General features: G+C 36.4%; 1 protein-coding gene across 4 annotated transcripts in view; it reads right to left on the reverse strand.

The window, feature by feature from the left end:
• HECW2 (HECT, C2 and WW domain containing E3 ubiquitin protein ligase 2) overlaps positions 1 to 17,865 on the reverse strand; it is a 377,612-nt gene that overhangs the window by 208,049 nt on the left and 151,698 nt on the right. For all 4 annotated transcript variants that reach the window (XM_037848573.1, XM_037848571.1, XM_037848572.1 and 1 more), the window contains exon 2: positions 13,091 to 13,417. In XM_037848573.1, the coding sequence (XP_037704501.1) occupies positions 13,091 to 13,382 (292 nt within the window). In that variant the 5' untranslated portion in view covers positions 13,383 to 13,417. The remainder of the gene's footprint in view (positions 1 to 13,090; positions 13,418 to 17,865) is intronic.

Here is a 17,865-nt window from a genome sequence, read left to right on the forward strand (position 1 = left end):
AAAGACACAAATTTCTGCGCATTCATACAGTTGTGATAATGATTTTATGAACCACTCTAAATTTAGAAAATGTGACTATTCACTGTTGCTGACTGTTGTTTCATAAATTTTGATGTAGGAAAAAAGAAGTTCAGTCTTTCTCAATGAGCATACATTGGGAAGTTTGCAATCATAACTTACATAAAGTAAGCACAAAACATAACACTACAAGGATTTAGGGGAATAAGCCTTTAATGTTACACTAAATCTGAGTCCCCACAACAAAGCACAGACTGGAAATCTGAGTCACTCTATAGAGTGCCTCTGAAGTCCATATGAAATGAATGCTATTGTGAAGAGAATATGTATTTATTCACAGTAATGTCAGCCAGTTTGTGGGAAACAATTGATGGAAATAAATATAACGACTCTGATAGTTATCATAGCTCTACTGTAACTCAAAGATTGCCAGCATTAGGCTGGTTTAAGTCCTTGGATCTATAAATCAAGATAAAAATATTTTGTGCAAAATGAAATAGAGAACACATGAGAGCCCACTAAGGGGAAAACCCACTGGAAAAGATGCAGATTTTGGATATACTTGAAACATTTTATTTTCATCTATATTAACCAGGAAAAAAAGATATTATTTGGTTTGGTAAGTCAACAAGATTTTGAAGTTAACTTTAAAAGTTTTCCTACTTGCTTCCATTTATTTTATAACAGAGGTTTTTTTGTACGTATGAGTTTTGTAAGAAAATCAAACCTGGCATACTCCAGTGCTGCTCATTCATTTAAATTCACTTCAATTGTTCGCTCATCCAATGAATTATCTTTTAAGCCACTAGCTTTTTTGTTTTTTATTTTTAAGCCACTATGTTTTGTGGTGGTTAGCTATGCAGGATAAATACCTTGAGCATCCTTGTCTATAAAAAACATGATAATAGTTATGAATAATGTACAAGAAGGGAGTTAAGGAATTTAAATGTTGTCAGCAATCAAAGAAAGAAGATGGGAAGAGAAGCGATTGGAATGAAAATGTTCACAGATCTTTTTATAGTTTGAGGGATGTTTAAAGACACAAGTTTAATATATATACAATGGAAGCCTATTAAGTCATAAAAAGGAATGAAGTTCTGACACATGCTACATCATGGATGAACCTCAAAAATATTATGCTAAGTGAAAATGTAAGACACATAAGAACAAATATTGTATGATTCTTTTTGTATGAAATATCTAGAATAAGCAAATTCAAAGAGACAGAAAGTAGATTAAAGGTTACTAGCAGCCAAGGATGGGTGGGTAGTTATTGCTTAATGGGTATAGAGTTTTTGTTTTGGGTGATTGTGATGGTTGGGTTCATGTGTCAACTTGGCTAGGTGACCCAGCTATCTGGTCAAGCGGGCACTGGCCTGACGATTGCTGTGAGGATATTTGAGGCCGGTTAATAAACCAGCGGGCTGGTTTGTTGGATCATCAGTCAGTTGACTGCAGCTGACTGATGACTCATCAAGGGGCGTGCCTTCCACAGTGAGAGAATGCAATTGGCTGGATTTGGTCTGGGTGATCAGTTGAAGGCTTATAAGCCGGACGGTTAGAGAACCTTCCCTTCTTCTTCGGCTGCCCAGTGAAGCATTTCCTGGGGAGCTCATCGAAGTTGCCGGTTCGTTTCCTAAGGAGTTCATCAAGCACGTTCGTTGAAGATCCCAGTTCATTTTCTGAGGAGTTAGTCGAAGTTGTCAGTTTGTTTCCCAAGGAGTTCATCGTACATCTTCCTTGGAGCTGACAGTTTGTTGAAGGCTCTGCAGAATTTGGACTCGTGCATACCCACAGTTGTGTGAGTCACTTTTGCAATTTGATAATCAGAGACATCTCTCATTGATTCCGTTTCCCAAGAGAACCCTAACTAATACAGTGATGAAAAAGTTTTAGTAAAAGAAGATGGTGAGGGTAGCACAACATTGTAAAAGTAATTAATGCCACTGAATAATACACTTAAAAATGGCCAAAGTGTCAAATTTTATGATACATATATATAAAACCATAATAACAATAAATAAATAAGATACTGATTCATTAAAGGCACTGTTAGCACAATCATTCATGTCAAAATTTTAGAGACAACCACTAATAGATTGGAACTAGAATATTTAACTTCCAATCAAATAGAATGAGGAAGATTGGGAAGGGGGGAAGTAAGAGGAAAGAAAACTCATTTCAGTGAAAGACAGGAAAGCAGAAAAAAAAATCACAAAAAGCATAGCATATAGAAAACAAAATATGATATAGAATTAAGTCCAAATAGATCAAGAAACAACAGCGAATGTAAAAACACTAAACTCACAAGTTTAAAAAGACATTCAGATTGGATCAAAAATAATAAAGCTGCAAGTGATTTACAGCAAACATACCTGAATGAAGCATGCCAAAAAATGGGACAAGATATAACAAGCAAAAACTTACCAAAACGAAGTTGATACAGCAACTGAATAACAGACAAAACAGACTTTAAGACAGGTGTCAACATAAAAAGATTGCATTACGAATGCACTTTCTTTATTGGTGTGCCCACTATTTGGTTCTTAAGAAAATAAGAAAAGCCAGTTGTAACAATTGCTATAAAATTAGTATGTGTGGTAAGCAATAATTTTATGAGTTGGTAAAGGGTTTTATCAGAATAAGGATTTCCTGAGACTCATGCTAATGCCGTCCTAATGTCATCACAAAATATTTACAATATTTAATATCTACTAATTACAGCACCTATATAAGCCTCCCTTAAAAAAAATTGACACAAATCAGCATGGTAAAAAAAGCCAATGCTTACATAATGTATATTGGAATAACTGAGAAGAAAGCAAAAACCTTTTCAATATATGGACAGAACAATGCCTCCAAAACTACATTCTGATTTTACAGTATCACCTTTGTATTTTAGTTTCCTGACTGCTGAAGCAAATACCATGCAGTGGGTTGGCTTAAACAACGGGAATTTATTGGCTTACAGTTTTGAGGCTAGAAGTCCAAAATCAAGGTGTCACCAAGAAGACAATGCTTTCTCCCAGAAGACTGTAATGTTCTGGGGCTGGCTGCTGACAGTCCTAGTCTTTGGCTCTTCCATCACATTGCAATGAACACGGTGGCCTCTCCTGGTTTCTCAGCTCCATTGACTTCCTGTTTCTGGCTGCTAACTGTCTTTGTCTCTCTCTGTGACCCTCCCTCTAAGGCCTTCAAGTATAGGCTTAAGATCCAGCCTGATTCAGCTGGGCCACACCTTAACTGAAGTAACCTCACCAAAAGGTCCTATTCACAAAAGTTCACACCCACAAGAACGGATTAAGTTTAAGAACACATTTTGCTGAGTGCGGATCTCCAAGCCACCACACCCATCTGCAGTCAATATATTAGAGGCTAAAAAATACTAAATTTTCTTTAGATACACTGACCTACACAGTTTTTGAAAACCCACCTAAAGCCTATGGAGGTGTCCCCAAACCATGGTGAACATGTGGACTTCTCTGTAAACCAAAACTTTGACATGTATGTTAAAAGAAAGACATGCAATGGTCTGAGACACCAGTGCAATGTGGGAATACAGATCTGGCTAACTGCTCACCAATATCCATGGAAAGCCAGGAACTTTCCTTGATACTGTCATGGGCTGGTCTCGTTCGGTCTCCTAAGCACCCTGCAAAGTATATCCTAAAGTATGATATTTTCTAACCCTCAGTAGTGACCATGCAAGGATATCTTAAGCTTTGGAACAGCCAAGAGGACCATATACACTGTCAACAAGACACATCCACTATGGAGAGATAATGACTGCTCACTGAATAGCCAAGGGCTCCTCCACATTTCTCAGACCCCTAATAGGCAACATCATGTGACTAGTACTTAAAACTGGGTTCTCAGCAGAAGTGAAATGTGTCACTTTGGGGTCAAAGTATTTAAGAGCTGGTATGAAAGTTTCCAACTCTCTCTTCCCTTGACACCTGACCAAAGAGTCATGATTCCAGGTGGTGAAATTATAAGATGGTTGAGCCTTTAATAATCCAATAATGCACACATCAAGAAGGTGGTAAGCCTGACACCCTAAATGACAGTACAAAGCAAGACCCCTGCCAACCCATGTTGTATACATAGCATTAGCTATAAACGATTTTTTTCTGTCAAAGGTTAGCTAAGTACTGCAGCCTAAGCTGACCTGTCCTGACCTGTAACTAAGGACCAAAAAGTTAGAGTAAGTTATCCTAAAAGCCAATTTTATGTTCAAAGCTCTTATTTTCCAAGAGTATTTTAGAAATTTAAAGACATGACCTAAAACAAATTTCCTTCAGCAATAATCAGGCAAAACTATCAAAACAATTTAATAACAGGCACTCATTAGTACATGATAACTATTCGGGAAACTAAATACCTAATACATGAATTCTGTTACATTTGATTGATTTCCAGATTGAATAGCAGCTTTCCTTTCACCTTAGAAAGCATGTTGATTTCAAGCGTGAATGATACTCAAATTAAAATACCATATTATTTAGCATTCATATTTTAGTCCTTTGTATAATTGTTGGAGCTGTGTTTCAAAGGAATGAATTCTGTTTCCTGGAAGAAGCAGCTCAATGTGTCATTTTAACCTGGAAATTCCTGCCTGAGGATTTATTCAGTGGGTTAGATGGTGCTGCAGCTTCAGAAAATGAGAAAGATATCATTATCATTAATTGCATCCAAAATAATAATGAAAGTTTACTAACAGTAAGACTTTGCCATGTGCCAAGCACCTAGCTGAGAGTTTCACGCATATCATCCCATTTAGTCCTCATGATTTTAGCACTTTTTTATTATTCATTTTTTTACAGGTGAGAAAGATTAGATAATTTTTCCAAGGTCATTCAGCTAGTAAGTGGATATGAATTTACCAGACAGTCTGATACTAGAGTCTGTGCTCTTAACTGCTGATTACCCCAGAGCTTCTCTTATTTTGCTATATGGGATGACTCTGAGTGGTTCGTAGACAAAAATTATTTCTTAACAGTTAATGCATGTTAGAAAGAAATATAACTAACAGAACAAACCTCTCCCAGACATTATTGCTTAGAACAAGGCCAAGGTAGAGAACTACTTCATTATTTTCTTTAATCAGATGGTTTAAAGGAAAATATTAATAGTACAGGTGATAATACAATATTGCAAAAATCAAGAACTTGATAAGCAAATAGCTAATGGTTGGAAATCACTGAACTACATTTTCTGGCACTGAGGAAAAAAAAGTCTGGCACACAGGACACCTGAGTTCTATCTAGCCTTGACTCTGCCCCCAACAAGCTGTATGCCATCACCATTCTGGGCTTCAGTTTCTTTCTTTATAAAAGATCAGCTTAAACTGTGCGATCTTAGAGCTCTAAAATAAATGACAATAATTCTTTGGCTCACGATTGCCATTTTATTTTACTTTACCATTCAAATGCAAAGAAATATGAAGGAAGTCTTATAATACGTAAACTGTGATACTTTTTAAAGGCAGAGAGTCAAAATATAGTTGTTCTGCAGTTCATCTTTGAAGGTAGAGCCTTCAACTCATGGACACTGAGAGGTAAACTAGAAGTGTGGTCCAGACAAATCCTAATAAATTGTTACTTGTCCTTGATAACATAAGCTTGAGCCAGAAAAAGAAGTACCTATATCAATAAGCCCATTAATTAGTTCAGCTGATTTTTTTTTTTTCATAGCACATTTTTCTCAATGAAGGAAGCAGTGCATTGATTTACATTCTGGAGGAAGCTCCCTATCTAATCACAGATCAATTTTAACAAACAGTTCACAGACTAGCACTTTGAGTAACACTGGTGAACAGTACAGTATATACTTCTAATTTTCCATAATGTGCCTCTGCCTAGTTCAGGCACCTGAAGCTGCCTGCAAATCAGAAATGCAAACCAAGTCTTTTGGTGAAGTGTTTGTTTTCCTTTTGAATGGCCAGAAAAATAAGCAAAAAAAAAAAAAAAAAAAAGTTAAGGGGAAGTAGATAGCAAGCCTGAAACAAATTTAATATGCCTGAAACAAATTTAAAATTTAATACCGCCTCCTTAAACCGTTTCCATTTGATTTTTCACGGAAAGCTGTTTGTGTTGGATCCTTAAATGTCTTTGCAGGAGATAAGCATTTGGTTCTTTTTATTTAGTGGGCTTAGAAGGAGGCAATGAGTAGAACTGTTTAATTTGTGAGGGGTCAATTCTGGTTTTGGACACCAACAATAAATCATAGACCTGATGATTTCTGAAAACCATCTGCAAGGCATTAATTATAATTTGGAGATTCATGTATCAGAAATAATCACAATACCAAAAATATTTCAGGCATTCTATTCAGGCTAGGGCTACACTGCAATCATCTCTGGAAATCTCAGGGTGTGTACGAGACTTTCTGGAGGGAAAAAATGTAATTAGCATCTGTTTTGAGACTGTGTTCACACCCCAAATTTCCCCAAATAGTGCTTTGATATTTTCACCTTTTTTTTATCTTTGTATTCGCAGTAGGACCTATTCATTGCCTAAAATGCCCAAAGAAAGATTTATTTTTGTGATCCAGGAGGAGGTACTTCCCCTCCAGATTAGCAGCGCTAAATGTCATCTGGAGAGTGATTTGTATAGTACAGAACATTATTAACAATTAACCAAACAAAAACAAAGCTCACACTTCTAAAGGGGAAGAAAACGTAAGCCAAGAGAAACACAATCAAGATGCAGAGTGTGCCAATAAGCCACACCTTGCCAGCTCGATGTTCCACCAAAACCCTTCCCCTTTAGATTTATTTCTATAGAAACCATCTCTCTGTTCCATAAATAAAACTAGAAGTTGCTAGGAAACAGTCTGACTTCTCAAGACACAACTGAAGGGGAGTGGCTGCTTCCTACCAAAAGGTAGAGAAATCGGAAGCCTTTTGCTGACATCTGTGCTATTATTATGAAACGCAGATTCTCAGCACATTTATTTTACAGAGCCCAAGAGAGAATTTATTATGCATATTCTTCTTCAGCCATAGTAGTCTTAAATTTATAACTTAATTTGGACACCAAAATTCTTTTCTCTGTCCTAACCTTGTGTTTCCCCCAAAAGAAAAGACCTCTCTGTATCACCTCAACTTCCTTTATGTAATAGTGTCCAGTAAAAACTGTTTCACGTATTTACAAGTTATTAATACTCATTAGTATTGCATTATCTATCTTTTTAAAATTTTGAAAATTCCCACATAGCTGGGTTACTGTTTTTGAAATTTTTACTTCAAATTTATGTTACTGCTTTTAAAAACAACCTGGTAGATTTTACCTATATTTAAACTTCCCCAAGCACTCTCCCCTGAAGTAGGAACTAAAGTAGCCTACCTATTCTTTGTCCTCCTTTAAAAACAATCAGGTACACCTCCCTTTCCCTTTCGCATCTTTCTAGCCACCCTAGAGCCTCAGTTAGTAATAACTACTGATACAAGAAAGGTTTACTAATGGTGACTAAAACAAAGAAGAGAATATTTTTCTCATATATAACAATAATTCTAGGCATATCACCCAAACTCTATCTTGCTGCTCTGTCATCTTTAGCTCTTTATCCTTTTACTTGATGCCTCATGGTTGCCATTTCACCAGAGTCCCAAGTACAAGGAAAAGGGAAGTTTAAAAGACTCTCTCTTTATGAGGCCTGATTTTTCAATGGGAAGAGAAGTTCCCCTCAAAGACTTCCCCTTACATCTTACTGGCCAGAACTGGGTTATATGCCCCCTCCTAGATTAATCACTGATTGAACTGCCTTACAGGTTTAGACCTTGGCATACAGATCTACCTGTCCTGAAATCAAAGGCTTTTTGCCTAACCCCTGACCCCAACAGTGCTGCCAACCGTGTCCTTTCCATGTGGGATGGCAAAGTTCCCAGAGAAGTTAGTCTGCCTCTCCAGTCTGGAGGTCAGCAGAGCTCCTGCTAGCCCTAGGAGAGAAAGGCCTGTATCTGCTTAAGGCCAGGTGTCTTCTCACTCAGTTTGAGATCCCAGATAAACCAATATTTCTTTTAACCCAGTCATGGCCCTATAACTATAAAAACTAGCCATATTTAATGTTCTAAACACTGGGACCAGTACTTTTTAAGGCCATTCACTGTGGAACCAATAGCATGCCTGAGAATACGAAGTACCTCATTCTATGCCAGTATCTCTTCAAGTCCCAGCCTCTTGAGAGGTCTGGGGTGCCCGTTCCTCCCCTCCTTCCCTGCTAGCAATCTAAAACTATCAGAAAATATGCTAAAAATGACAGGCAAACAGATGGAACTCAAATAATCAGCCTTATTCAGAGTTGTCTGGAAATGGCTAGATGGAAAAATTAACTGGGACCTACATACACAGGGCGAAACTACCAAAGCTTACCAAAGGCAGCTGTTTCAGAGTTGAGCTTGCAATAGAAATGCTAGAGACCGAGCACTGCTGGAAGACAGTGGAGGCACAGCCCAACTAAAGTAGAGATAATTGGTTAACATCCTGGTCATCGAGATAAGACATCAGAAAAGCCACTCCTTGGGAGTAAGCACAACATCCTAAAGGAAGTCCTACTAAAGACTTGCCACAACAAAGCCTAAAACCAAGCCCTAACAAAATCCAAGTTCAGGGGAGTTGAACTTGGAGGCTGAGTCCCACTAAGTTAGAAGTGCTAGAGAAATACACTGGGCTTCCCACAGATCAACCCTAACAAAGTGTTAAAGCAAACATATGCAAATTCAAAGAAATAAGGTTGCCTATTACAATAAAAATCAACACTCTTACTCAAAAGAATTCAGAATTTCTACATCGAATCCTTAATGTCCAGTGTAAAAAATTGCTAGATATGCAAAGAAACAGAAAAGGGGACCCTGTTAAAGAAAAAAATCAGCCAATAGAAACTGACCCTGAGACAGCCCAGGTGTTAGATTTAGAAGACACTTTAAAGCAGCTGTATTTAATTCAACTCAAAGAACTGAGCAAAAATGTTATCTGAATGAGTAAACAGATAGGGAGCTCATTAGAGAAATGAAAATTATAAAAAGGAAAAGAAACGTAAATTCTAGAAATGAAAAATTGAATAACATATTCAATATGGGCATGACAACAGACTGAAGATGAAATAAAAGTTAGTGAACTTGAAGATAAAAAATGGAAGCTATATTATTGAATCTGAGTATCAAAAGAAAAGCGATTGAAGGAAAATGAACCAGAGCCTAAAAGCCTTGTAGAACAATATTAAATTGTCTAATATTTGCAACTGGAGTTCCAGGAAAAGTGAAAATAGATAGAAAAAACTGAAGGAATAATGACTGGAAATCTCTAAACTTTCATGAAAAAAGAACATCAACTTACGATGCTCAGGGAATCCTAAGTAGAATAAATAAAAAGAAAATCACACCTAGGTATGTTGCACACAAAGTGGTAAAAAAAAAAAAAAAGATAAAGAGAAAATACTGAAAGCAGCAAAAGAAAAAAAAAAACATTATACCCAGGGGAGCTGTATGATGATTTCTGTGGAAAGATACAGAAGCTTCTTAAAATAAACTGAAGAGTTAGCACTTTTCAAGAGAGATATAATTCCTAATTTCTACATTCCTACTATATCCTTGAGTTAATTCCAGACTTTGAACTCTGACCTACAGCTCTTCCTCTAAAAAGTAGACAATGAGCACTTATCTCCTTGGAGATAAGAATTGCTTTAGATTCCTTAGTTCTTTCCTGATTGACTTTATAGAGGAAAATACAATAAGTTGAGTGGAGGAAGAGAAAGGAAGGCAGAAAAAAACTGGTACAAGTCATTATCTTCAGTGATTCAGGAATCTTCTATTAATTTTAAAAAGAAATCATTCAGTATTAAAAAAAAACCTGATTATGTCCCAAAGAAATATCACATAAAAACATTTAAGAAAACACAGTCTACTATTTGTCATCTTACAGTAAGCATTACAAAATCTAAAATGGAGAAAAAAGGGGAAAAATAATGGGAGAAACATGGAAAGAAAAAGTTTACAAAATCCAAAAACATGAAATTATATCAAAATCAAAAAGGTGACTGCTAAAGTCCCATCAAAACTGTAAGCTTTTTTTTGTGTGTGAACATAATACGTATCAGGTATAATTTTAAATCAATTGTCTTCCTCATTTGAATAAATATTTAAACACACCTGGGGAAAATGCTGAATTCTGAATACTTTTCTCATTTCTTCTCCCCATAAGAGACAAAAGAAGAATAATAATTCATTGAATTTTTTGCCATTTTTAGATTTCTTACCTAGTATGATTAATCACAGTTACATAAGTGAATATAAATTTTATTTTAATCAACATAAACTCTGTGTAACAAAGAAACAAATTTCAGTGTGTTTAATATAATTTTAATGAAATTTCAACAAAAATGCTACTTCTCAAATGAACTAGGGCTTCTCAACAGTGGCACTATTTTGACATTTGGGGTCAGATAATCCTTTGTTGTGGGGAGCGATTCTGTGCTTTGTAGGATGTTTAGTAGCATCCCTGGCCTCGCACTCCCCCACTGAGAGAACCAAAATCATCTCCAGATATTGCCCATTGTCTCCTAGAAGGCAAAATCATCCTTGGTTGAGAATCACTGCCATAAACAGACATGTCTTTACCCCCTAATGTATCCATTTTTTAAAAATGCTTCGCCTGTAATTTACAATGTAAGCAACATCTTTCTAATGATATATCTGATGTTAAACTTTGAAAGGACTTCCCTGCATTCTGTCAAAAAGTTCTCCAACTTATAGGGATGCTAGGTTTTATTATTGGGTTTGATATGGGGTTTCTGTTAGTTGGTTCTGACTTTCACTTTCAAAGAAAGCAGACTTCATATTTTCTGGGATGCTCCATTTATTATTCACTCACAGATGAATAACAGATGCAAATTAGCTAAACAGGACAGGGACTCCTTTTATTAAAACAAATAGCAACCTATTTCTCGTCATTTGTCAGGAGAATATAGCCTAAATGATCTAGGATCCACCAAGGAATTCTGAATTAAAAGGATAACTTAGATTTCAAGTTGTTCTTAATGAAATGCAGCCTTTAGAAAATATGTAACATTTTTTCATATTATTTATCTAAATCTAAACGTCTTTTCCACACAGTTTTAAAATGTTAATAAATGCTAACGGCCATCTCTTTTCAAAATGAATCTATTGATCAGGAAGCAATGTGGCTCACTCTGTGTCTCTCTTTGCTCCTGAGAAGATGGCAGTGCAGCCGCCCAAGTCTGTGCTGTCTGTATGCCTGGGTAACTTTCGTCGATCACCCATGGCAAAAGCAGTTTTCAGAAAACCTGGAACTGAGCAAAATATTTCAGATAACTGGAGGATAGACAGGGCTGCAACATCCACTTATGAGATAGGAAATTCTCCTGATTACCGAGGGCAAAAATGCATGGTGAAGCATGATATTCCTATGAATCACGTGACCCGGCAGGTTACCAAAGAAGATTTTGCCACATTTGATTATATAGTATGTATGGATGAAAGCAATCTGTGAGATTTGAATAGAAAAGGTAGTGAAGTTAAAAACCGCAAAGAGAAAACTGAACTACTTGGGAGCTATGATCCACAAAAACAACTTACTACTGAGATCCCTATTATGGGAATGACTCTGACTTTGAAACTGTACCAACAGTGTGTTAGATGCTGCAAAGCATTTTGGAGAAGTCGCAGTAAAGCTGCATCCATTCATTGCTGAAGGCCAACAATGATTAACATCTTTACAGTGATGGTCTAGGTTTTTCAGTCAATCAGTGTGTTAAAAGTGTAATGCTTCATAGCTTAAGGCCACAAAAATTTTTTCAATTGACTTCTTGATTTTTATCTTAAAAAATAATTGTAGATGGAAATTAATGTCGTGTTTGGCAGAAGAATTAATAAAAATCTTTGATTCAGACAGTTTATGGGGAAAATTAAATGTTCTTAAACAAATTGGACCTCTTGTCTTGCCCCAATTACAGAAATAGTGAAACAAAAAAATAGTAGAACCACAAAATACAATGTTTTGTGTGTGTTTTGTAACAATCATATCTTTCTGATGTTTAACCTTAAGGTTCCAGTGATGGCTAGCATTCTAACATGCTTAATTATGATCTCAGTAAGTAATGAAAACATAAATTTCAGGCCCAAGTCAGTATCTGAGCCCACTGAGACTTTTAAATAATCTATCTCTTTATTAAATCGATATGTATAATGTGGTGGACAAATGTCCTCTATTCACCTATACTACCTCTCTTTTTACCCCGGGGTCTTTTATTGAATTAGACACCCTAGTCACAGGAATTCACAACCTTGAATGGAAGTATTTTGATTCACACATACCTGGAGTGCACACTTGTATGTTAGAAGGATAGGAAAGAGAATGGCTTATGGTATAAACCTTTAGCATTATTCTTAATTTTTGTTTACCTAGTTTATTTCATGAGGAAGTCAGCTTTTTGCTACCATTTGTACCACCTTGCCTCTGAAAATTTAATTATATCCAGAAAGGCCACTGTATGCTCTTTCACCTTACGCTCACTTTGACATATGTGTCTGTTTTATAGGCATATATAACCTGAATATCAAATATTAAATATGGTGTAGATGGGGAAAACATAGCTTAAAAAGCTGGGAAAAGAGAAAAAGTCCTTCCTTAAATAATATGCTAAGTGTTCTTTTATCAGTGTTTCATTTATAAGAGAATATAGGTAATTTTTATGTACTTTGAGATAACTGTAAATTCAAATTCATTTGTATATATATGAAAAGGTTGTTCTCCAAATAAACTAGGGAATATAAAATACAATTGAGACATTTTAAAAAGTGAAGTGAAGTTTAAAAAAGAAAACTCTAAAATCTGCATGTTTTGGCATTTAATTAGGTAGGGATATAACCACAAAATTCATATAAGCAAAGGTATTTGGTAGTTGTTGACTCTTCCCCTCCCAAAGAAGAAAGAAAAATTCCTAAATGCTTGCTGTTTGGATATATTTTTTTTTCAGGAGAAAATACAGAACAGTATGATGCTAGAGCGAAAACACATGCTTTAAGTCACAGGCGAGTCCATTTCATCTGACTCACCTATATGATAAAGTCCAATCCAATCACTGGGATCCACCTCCTCCTTAATGTCCCAGAAGATAATGAGGTTCTGGGCTTGCCCCAGCGTGTACTCGTACATGCTGGCAGTCAGGCTGGAGCGGCTCTCGGAAGTCACCAAGTCCGTGTCGCTGTTGGCCCTCTGTAGGGTCATGTTCTCTGGCATGGAGCTCTGGGCAGCAAGGCTCTGAAGGTTTTCTGGGCTCAGTGTGTAGCGCATCTGGGGATTCCGACGCCGCACAAAAAGCAGATGTTCCCGGGCTGAGCTAGCCATCCCGTCTGCCTCTCTGAGCTTGACTTCCTACAAAGCTGCAAGAGAAGACAAGCATAAAGCATTAGTGCTACAATGGAAGGGATTAGGTTTAAGCTTTCCAGGCATAAAGCCTTAAGGAGCGGTTATTAAAGCCTGACCTTGCAGTAATCTTCTGCTGTTAAAATAAAGCCTCTTATTCTACTGTCAACTGCTGATGTCAGAAACAATTTCTATAGACTGGGATCACCTGATGGCAAAGGCTATCACACCCCCGTGGCCCTCAATTTCACCCATGACAGCTTCCTGCTAGCAATTAAGGAGGAGGGAATTTATCTACCATCCCCTAAAGGAGTCTATCATTTCCCAACTCCCCACCTGCAGAAATGGCGTCCTCTTCTCCTTCCCACCCTACACATGTATTTGCTCTCTAATGCAATTAAATTTTAAAACAGCAAACTAAAAAAGTTTGACACATTCTACATAAAGCTAAAATAGATCACTGAGTACAAGTTCACTTGCTCAAATGTCACCTTCTCACCGAGGCCTTTGAAAACTCCATCACCACCAACCCCCCACCCAGCATTTTCCATCCTTCCTTTCCTGCTTTGTATTTCTCTACAGCAATTATTATGATCTGATATCCCACATATTTTTCTTATTTATTTGGTTATTGTCTACTTTTGCAAACAAAAATATAAGCTTCACAAAGGCACGGATGGTCGTCTGTTTTGTTACTATTTTATCCCCAGTATCTAAAACTGCCTGGTACACAGAAGGTGTCAATAAATAACTGTTGGATGGACGGATGGATGAAGAGTGAGCATCCTTCTCCTAGACACGCCTTGGCATGACTCTCATCTCCACATTATTTCTACCATCTGAACCCATGGTAAGCTATTATCTTTGGTGCCCACTTGGCCTCTATCTAGAGGAGCAGGGCCTTTCCTGATGGAACTTAGATATAGTCCCCTACTGGCTCACTGTGAGTCTAGTCCTAAAACACTTGTTTTTTTCCCCTCTACTGCCAGCCTTTGAAAGAGACTCTTTTCAAGACCCCTGTACTTTAATCCAGCACATTCAAGGTTCTCTCCGCCAGCACCTCTCCTGTCTGGATACTGGGAGGGGGGTGGTGGTGGAGAAGAGGAGAGGGAGAGTTCCCTAGTTCCTCCCATCCTCCCATCCATTTCACAAGCACTGTAGGTAAAAGGAACATTGAAAACATAGTACTTGCTAGGATCACAGTACTTGCAAATGGATTCGAGTCATTTCTTTCTTAAAGTTGATTTCACATTCTTACCACTTTCCCTTGAATTAAAATAACTTTGGTGGACAAGACATCCTACGTGAAGAGGATAGAAATAAAAATGAACAAATGAACCAATTTACCCAGCTTAATGGCATTAAGTTTCATATTTCTCTTCATAAATTTAGCATTTTGTTTCCTTATGTGGGATATGGAAACTCTAATATCATAATACAATCCCTCACTGTTAAATAACCTCAAATAACTTCCTATGAACTCTAAAATACAGGACAACTTCTAATCTGAGGGTTTCATTAAATTTTCATTTTAGTAAATTTCAACAGACCATTCTTTCTTCATAAACCCACTGGTGATTGTGTGTATATAGGGAGGAGATAAAGTGGGGAAGGGATTGAAGTTATCTAAATATTTATTTAACAGATGCTCACATGACACTCTTTCTAAGTGATTTATAAACATATATAGATTATTTGTAAGTCCTATGTTTATAAATAAAAGCTATATATACTTAAACTTCACCTTGCCTCAATATATTCATCTATTAAATGTGGGCATATAAAATGAACCTTGCAAGATCATTGCAAGGACTAGAAAAATCATAAATAAAAGTGCTCAATAGAAAACTATTGTTATTTCAGTAGGCAAACAATATAATTACTAAATTAATTAATGCATTATTTATTTTGCAGTAGCTCTCCACAACTACAAGTTTGAGAAGAAGAATACTAGGATTTGGAACACAGCTAACAGATATAAAACGCTAAAGACCAACTTTACATATTAAAAATCACTAAAAATTCTGCCTAGTGTTGGATGACCCTGTATTCAGGAATGAAGAAGAAAACAGACCATCATTCCCTCACCTCCCCCTACCCAACATGGTACCCACTCCCAGAGTCCAGAAATCAGTTTCCTATAGGTTACACGGGCCTTTGAGTTACAGTTTATGGCACGGTTTCTACATAAAAGTGAATTACAACTTCCACACACCAACTTGTAAAAGAACTTTTCAAACACCCATTTCACAAACCAGTGACTGGACACAGCAACATGGGAGACTGTAGAGGGAAAACAAGATAAGACCCTTGGACACAGAGTGTGGAATAAATCAACTGGAACTTCACCAAGAGTGAAAAGGGACAGAGGAGTAAAAATATGAAAGTAAAGTTTGGAGAAACTTAATCTGAGGGATTCTGCAGGAAGAAAACAGAGGTGGAGAAACCAGTTAGAAGCTAACTGATTAGTCAAGGCACATGATACCTACAGTGAAGAGGAAATATCAATCAGGAATATTTCAGAGAAAGTGCCCAAATGCTTGGCAACAGATTGGATACAGGGGTTAAAAATAAGGGAGACTTTAGGATTAAATTCCAGATTTTCCAATCTACAGAATCACAGAAACACTGACTGAATTCTTAGATTATGAGCATCTATTACCAAAACTGCTTTAGAAAACTTAATTTTTCCCTTGTAGAAAGAGTAATGTGTTTCTTAGACTTCATGTTTCCATATAAAATAAAATTAGATATCATGCAAAAATAAAATCACAAGTTTACATAAAAGTGAAAAAAATCAAAGTGCTCTAAATTTATATTTAAAATGTTCTCATACAGATAACATTTTATGTGCAATGTTCTCATACAGAAAAATCAGTACCACTGAAACACCACTACAGATCTTCTCTTACTAAAACTTAAGAATTTTTGATTTGCTTCTTGGTTTCATATTTATGCCTTCTGCAATAAGAAAGTCAAATTTTCTTTAGAAAACTATCCATACTCTTCTGAAAATCTCTAAAAGATAAAACCAATGCAAAGGATTAGTATCCACCCGTGTATTATACAGAAAGCTATTCCTTTAAAGCTCCTTAGATAATCCCTCCTATAGTGAGCCTCTGCTGCTGCTCTATGTCCCATTCCCAATGGACACAATTTAACATGATGTAGCACTCCTTAAAAAAATCCTCCCTTTTCTAATTACGACTAGGTCTGCACTATGCTTCTTTCCCAGATAACAGACATCTGCTTAAACAACAACGGAAAACAAAATTACTTTTCTTCCAGAGGTCAAGAGAGATTTAATTACTAAGCAAACTGCAAAATGCCATAGTACACACTTCATTTCCAAAAGCAGCAGATTTTGTTTAGGAGACACAGATGCTACCAGATGACAAATACATTATGCAAGTGCATTTAATTAAAATATTTTTGCTAAAGAATCTGGAGGTGAATGTCAACTTAATAAACCTCACCTGAAGCATAAGAACTAAAAACATCAATTGTCAAAGGATTTTTAAAGATCAAGAAATGCATCTCAGTATTCTAACATTCTACTTTAACCCTCAAATTCCTTTAAAATACATCACACACACACACACACCTGTTCAACTATACTGTTTCAAAATCCCAATTTTTTTTACTATATAAATAAGGAAAGCAAGGGGAAAAAACATATTTATGGTCAAGAGATACAAGCAAAAACATATATAACCTGCAATAAGCACAGATGTGAGAAACCTAGGGACAGAAAGCAGTGGCCCATCAGATCACAGCAAGGCCAGCTGACATCTTAGTTGAAGAAAGTCTTTAACATATTCTCAGCTAAATATCCCTCCCTGGTGGATTACCACTAAGAGAAAGCATTCATAGAGCCATTACTCAATGTTTATCACAGATAATCATAACCCACTCCTTAATTTACTCATCAAGACTGAGCTAGTAAAATGATTAAGAAGATCAGAAAATTTCTTCTATATACCTGCCAGATCTCCCCCATGACTTCAGGGCATTCGACACAACACTTGCGTAGCCAAAGCTGCCCCTCACGGCCTCTTCCCAAGTGGAAAAGTATCAGAAAATGCAATTTATCTTCCAGGATGCTACCCTTCAGGAAAAGTCCCTTCTCCTCGCAATTTTATCAAATAATATGCTATGGTCCACACAACATAAAAATAGTCCACCAGTAAATCTGGAAAGGGGATAGACACAAAGAGAGAGAAATAATTTTAAGTTCCCAAAATTATTCTTTTTAAAGGCTGAGTTCAACAGTACTTTCAAGAGGTCAGTCTAGTTTTAAATCACTGAACATATAACTACACTAAAAAGATAAAATAATTAAGATTTGATTTAACTCTTTTTAAACTCAATAAGGCTTATAAATTAATTATGCTTTGCAGACATGAATAGACAGTTTATAAAAAAAAATTAAATGACCAATAAATAGATCAAAACAAATTAAAAC

Source organism: Choloepus didactylus, chromosome 9, assembly GCF_015220235.1.
Source record: "Choloepus didactylus isolate mChoDid1 chromosome 9, mChoDid1.pri, whole genome shotgun sequence".
Classification (NCBI taxonomy): Eukaryota; Metazoa; Chordata; class Mammalia; order Pilosa; family Megalonychidae; genus Choloepus; species Choloepus didactylus.